A 6367-nucleotide genomic window follows, 5' to 3' on the forward strand; every position below is an offset into this window, starting at 1 on the left:
AACGCTCATCCAGAGGCAGAGCTCATAGTGGCTGGGGACTTAGATGCAGGGATACTTAAATCAGTTTTACCTCATTTCTATCAGCATGTTAAATGTGCAAATAGAGGGGGGGAATAAAATGTTAATAAAAAACTCTAGAACACATTTACGCCAAGCAAAAATTATAGCAGGAAGCACCAGTGACTGTCTATAAAAAAAGTGGTCAGAATGAAGCAGATGCTAAACCACAGGACTGTTTTGCTAGCACAGACTGGAATATGTTCTGGGATTCTTCCGATAGCATTGAGGAGTGCATCACATCAGTCACTGGCTTCATCAATAAGTGCATCGGTGACGTCATCCCTAGTGACTGTATGTACATACCCCAAACAGAAGCCATGGACCCCAACCCCTCTTTTATGCTGCTGCTACTCTCTGTTTATCATATATGCATAGTCACTTTAACTATACATTCATGTACAAACTACCATGGACCATGGACCACCATGGACCACAGCTATTTACCCCCAAGCCATAAGACTCCTGAACATCTACTCAAATGGCTACCCAGACTATTTGCATCGCCCTCCATCTCTATTCTACACTGCTACTCAGTTATCTATGCATAGTCACTTTAATAACTCTACCTACATGTACATATTACCTCAATTACCTCGACACAATGACTCTGTACCGGTACCCCCTGTATTTAGCCTCGCTATTGTTATTTTACTGCTGCTCTTAATTATTTGTTACTTTTATCTCTTACCTTTTTAAGGTATTTTCTTAAAACTGCAATGTTGGTTATGGGCTTGTAAGTAAGATTTTTACTGCAAGGTCTACACCTGTTGTATTTGATTTGATTTATACAGGCCACCTGAAAATAAACACTATCCACTGGGATGATTTATACACACTGCCATTGAACATCTCAACTCACTGAATAGATCTGTGGGATGCCAGATGCCCATTGCTAGTGGGGAGAGAGCGAAGCCAATGAATCAAAGCAAAAGTTGACAGGATGTATTAGGAGATAAGGTTGACAACAGCAGAGCACATTGAGTAGAGGAAACCGCAGGCTTTGAAGACACACGTAGCTACCCACTGGGCTCAGACGTCAGTTCAACGTCTGGTTTTGATTTACATTTGGTAGAGTCGTCAACTAATGTGAACTCAATGTGAAATAAACAAACAAAAAAATGGCACCACATCATTGGATTTAGGTTCAAAGTTGGGGAAGAGACGTTCAAAATTCTGACGCAGTTGACGAATCAACACATCCGTCATTGCTGCTGTGAACTGCATCACAAGAGACGTGCCAAACGGGAGATGTATAAAAAACATTATATACAGTTGAAGTCGGAAGTTTAAATACACCTTAGCCAAATACATTTAAACTCAGTTTTTCACAATTCCGGACATTCAATCATAGTAAAATCCCCTGTCTTCGGTCAGTTAGGATCACTACTTTATTTTAAGAATGTGAAGTGTCAGAATAATAGTAGAGAATTATTTCATTTCAGCTTTTACTTCTTTCATCACACTTCCAGTAGGTCAGAAGTTTACATACACTCAATTAGTATTTGGTAGAATTGCCTTTAAATTTCATAACTTGGGTTAAACGTTTCAGGTAACCTTCCACCAACTTCCCACAACAAGTTGGGTGAATTTTGGCCCATTCCTCCTGACAGAGCTGGTGTAACTGAGTCATGTTTGTAGGCCTCCTTGCTAGCACACGCTTTTTCAGTTCTGCCCACAAATCTTCCATAGGATTGAGCTCAGGGTTTTGTGATGGCCACTCCAATACCTTGACTTTGTTGTCCTTACGCCATTTTGCCACAACTTTGGAAGTATGCTTGGGGTCATTGTCCATTTGGAAGACCCATTTGTGACCAAGCTTTAACTTCCTGACTGATATCTTGAGATGTTGCTTCAATGTATCCACATAATTTGTGTTCCTCATGATGCCATCTATTTTGTGAAGTGCACCAGTCCCTCCTGCAGCAAAGCACGACCACAACATGATGCTGCCACCTCCGTGCTTCACGGTAGGGATGGTGTTCTTCGGCTTGCAAGCCTCCCCATTTTTCCTTCAAACATAACGATGGTCAATATGACCAAACAGTTCTATTTTTGTTTCATCAGACCAGAGGACATTTCTCAATAAAGTACAATCTTTATCCCCATCGGCAGTTGCAAACCGTAGTCTGGCTTTTTTTATGGCGTTTAGGAGCATTGGCTTCTTCCCTGCTGAGCGGCCTTTCAGGTTGTCGATATTGGACTCGTTTTACTGTGGATATACAGTGGGGCAAAAAAGTATTTAGTCAGCCACCAATTGTGCAAGTTCTCCCACTTAAAAATAAGTATTTGGTCACCTACAAACAAGCAAGATTTCTGGCTCTCACAGACCTGTAACTTCTTCTTTAAGAGGCTCCTCTGTCCTCCACTCGTTACCTGTATTAATGGCACCTGTTTGAAAATGTTATCAGTATAAAAGACACCTGTCCACAACCTCAAACAGTCACACTCCAAACTCCACTATGGCCAAGACCAAAGAGCTGTCAAAGGACACCAGAAACAAAATTGTAGACCTGCACCAGGCTGGGAAGACTGAATCTGCAATAGGTAAGCAGCTTGGTTTGAAGAAATCAACTGTGGGACGAATTATTAGGAAATGGAAGAAAAAAACCACACTGCCTTGATGTAATTACTTTCTAGTCATGCTTGTGTGAGATGCAAAGTGCCTGTTTCCCTAAACTAAACCATTTCCTCTTTCCAGGTAGTCTGATGAGATACATACTTAATGGTTCTTCTATGTCCCAAATGGCACCCTATTCCCTATGTTGTACACTACCTTGACCAGGGCCCAGTGCGGGCATAGGGCAGTAGGCTGGATTCAAACCTTTGACACGACCTCTCTCCACTGTAATCCTCTTTAATAAAGTAAAAAAATACCGTAAAATATTTATTCAATAAAAAAATAAAAAGGGAATGCACTATGCAGGGAATAGGGTGCCATTTGGGACACAAACTATATATCCCCATTGCCAGAAATCAAATGACAACACCCTCAGTTTTGTCATCAAACAGCCTCTATACTCTGATCCTGAATCTGTGGTTATTAATTCCACTCCAAGCCTTTGTTTAGCTCTTCAAGTAACTGATATTTATAGCTGCTCAGATATCACCTCTCTACCACCATCTCCTTTTTTTCAGAGCTCCCATGTGCTATTTGGTGTCATTACACACATACAGATGACACAGTACACCCACTCAGATCTGCAGTAAGCTACACAACACAAGTCCAACTGGGAATGGTATACGCTCTACGAAACCAAATCAGTGCGCTTCCCGGCAACAGTGCAAGGCACACTGGGACTCATTAAAAACAATAACTGTCTCAAACACTCAGGCAGTCCACAGACACTGATGATGGAGACCAACCCCAGAAATATGTACAAAATCAAATTTAAAAATCACAAAAAAACAAGCATGAATTTGAACAATGAGAGGGATTCTCCAATGATTGTGTCAGAATTCTCTGTGGGAACACGGCTGACTCATTCAGGATTAACAGAGACAGAGAGTTCCAAATGGCACCCTTTTCCCGTAATGCACTACTTTGTACCGGGGCCAATAGGGCTCTGATCAAAAGTAGTGCACACTAGGGCATACGGTGCCATGTGGGATGCAGACGGTCAACAGTGGCTCCAAAGCTAAAAAATAATAATAATAATTAAAAAAACATTTTGATCAGTTCTCTTGAATGCTGTACCATTCTTCTCCCTATTAATTTCACAAAATTATTTTCCCAGTTAGAGTTTCACTGAGAGCATTGTGGGAACTTGGTGTTAGACTGGCACAGATGGAGACAAGGTGAAAGACCAACAGTCAGAGGGAATTAGACAGGACAGACATATAGGCCTGCAGTTCTATTGAGAGGCCAACTAAGAAACAGAGTGAAGTAAAATAATAATAATACATTGTCACATTCCAAACGTACATACGGCAACTGACTCCATGATCAGATCCTGGTTCAGAGAGAGAATGAAACTGCAGGTCACCACTCCCACACACTGATTCAGGATCAGTGAGATGACAGCATCCCTTGCTTATCATTCTGACAGGGGCACCAGAAACATTCACCTCTAAGCCACCTGGTAATAACCCTACCTTCTCTGCACTGCAAGGCAACCTCAACAAAAGGGACCATTTATCCACAAAGGCTTCTGAATGTTACTCACAGTGTTAAACTGGGGCAAGGCAGGGAAAACCAAATCAAAATATCTGTATAATGGCAGATTTCCCTGCCAAGAACAAAATCAACCAAGAAGGTGCTATCCTTTAGAGATTACTACCATGCCAATAAGGAAATATCTATCTGGAGAAAGGAAATGAATAAAAAAAAATGCTTACAATTTACATAGTAGATATCAGGTTGTAAGTGTGTTTTAAGAATAGGGCACCAATAAACTCATGGGCCACACATAGTTCTCATTTTAAAAGGGGCAATCTGGGATTGGTGCATCTATTTAAGGATTTCTAAAGTAATTATATACGTGTCTACAAATACTGTATAGCTTAAAAACATGGTTAAAACGAATATTAGAATATTATACAGTAGTTGATTGTTTTAATCATTAACGTCAACCTGGGACACTCACTAAGTTTCTGTCCTGAAGTTGAACCCTGTCAATTAGCCTGCCCTGTTATGATCTTCAATTTCCCCTGGTTAGTATTACTGAGAATACCAAACGCTAGCTTTTTTGTCTATTTTACTTTTGTGTTTTTCCATAAACTATACCTTCCGTGGACCATATGCCCGCCCAAAAGCCCATCTTTCGCATCGCAACACCTGGGCAGGTAAGTATATATATTTTTTTACTTTAATACAAAATGGTCACATATTGACCACGACTCTCGACTTACCATATTTGCTGTCAGCGAAGGTAGTTGAAAGAGACTGGCAAAGACACAACACCGCGAAGATGGAACACGGCGAATCCATTAGGCTACTCTTTACTAATCCATTGCACACCTTTGCTAAAACATCATACTGTCAGTTCTCGATAAAAGATGGTCGAAAATCGCTGGATGAGATAACAGCGAATTAAAGTAGGCGATTTGCGGAGCAATGTCTCGGGTCCGCCACTTCACTCCTGCAGTCGCGACAGGATTCAGCACCGCGAACAGCAACCTTCAGAAGGCGCCCCTCCTAAATTCTGACGTCAAACAGGCATGGCGAGGGGCCCGTGCATGGTCTCTGAGCATGCACCTCATGCATGAATCAATGATTTGCCAGTCTAACCACGAACATGGTACAGACACGAAATAAAAATACAAAAGTGAAATTGAACAGAAGTTGATGCAATAAAAACAACTCTAGTGTAGGCAATACAAGAAGGTAAAACTAAAATATGCAATACCAAAAAATCCAAGTGGGCTAGAGGGAAGTCTTTTTAAGGTCTATCAGAGTCAGTCATTCAGCACACGATCTATATTTATACAGGGGACTCGTACCAGGGTTCAATCACCCGCTGTAAGGGGAATGCAAATGCACGACAAATGGCACACTTCCATCCTCCCTCCCCCCTATAGGCCCTGTTCAAAAGCAGTGCACCAACAGTAATGTGAATGAACGCATTAATAGTGGACTCACCATCTGAATAAACCATCAAGTTAATATCACTTTCTGTAACAGTAGCATGATAATTCTATAATAACATATAGTATATCATGGCTACTCAAGTGTATACAGAATACTTGTAAAAACGATAGGTTGGTTGGTTAGCAACAAAACCGATGCACGCGCAAGCATGGGGTAAAACAGTTGCGGTTGGCTTAGATTGTTGACATGTAAGCTATATTTTGTCTACATAAATACATTTACACAATGACCACTTGTCTCTCAAATACAACTTTACAGTTGTTGGTTCACCAGCAAGCGAATTTTAGCATCGACATGAAATCAGGGAGAACACCTCAAAACAAGACATGGTATCAACAACATGAAACAAACGACCCACTATCGATTCTCCACATCGCAGTTTGTCATTCTTGCTAGCAATCTGGCCATCAAGAATCAGAACGGGCCGACTTCTTCACCATGGAAGCGCCCACATCGTTTTCGTGAGACAGCCAACATCTATGGTAAAAACATGCATGACTTACTTGACTTTTTTGCGCTCTAGGGAGCATGTTAGGTCACTCACAAGACTTCCTCCAGTGGGTTCGGTGTTGGGCGGTAACCTGTGGGTTTCAGGTTAATTAAAGGCTGTCTGGAATGTCTAAACTGTTTGTGTTGGGTGGAGCAAAACTAAATGAAAACAAACACAAATGTCCATCAATAAATTGTTCAAACATAGTACATATGATAAAATAACAATTT

The 6367-nt window shown here is 41.1% G+C and overlaps 1 protein-coding gene across 5 annotated transcripts in view; it reads right to left on the bottom strand.

Moving 5' to 3' along the window:
- Nucleotides 1-5456, bottom strand: part of ptprn2 (protein tyrosine phosphatase receptor type N2) — a 266847-nt gene extending 261391 nt beyond the window's left edge. For all 5 annotated transcript variants that reach the window (XM_090199919.1, XM_090199918.1, XM_021563054.3 and 2 more), the window contains exon 1: nt 4909-5456. In XM_090199919.1, coding sequence (XP_090056045.1) covers nt 4909-4987 — 79 coding nt within the window. In that variant the 5' untranslated portion in view covers nt 4988-5456. The remainder of the gene's footprint in view (nt 1-4908) is intronic.
- Nucleotides 5457-6367: the final 911 nt, after the last annotated feature.

Source organism: Oncorhynchus mykiss, chromosome 15 (genome assembly GCF_057628025.1).
Source record: "Oncorhynchus mykiss isolate SJ-2025 chromosome 15, ASM5762802v1, whole genome shotgun sequence".
Classification (NCBI taxonomy): Eukaryota; Metazoa; Chordata; class Actinopteri; order Salmoniformes; family Salmonidae; genus Oncorhynchus; species Oncorhynchus mykiss.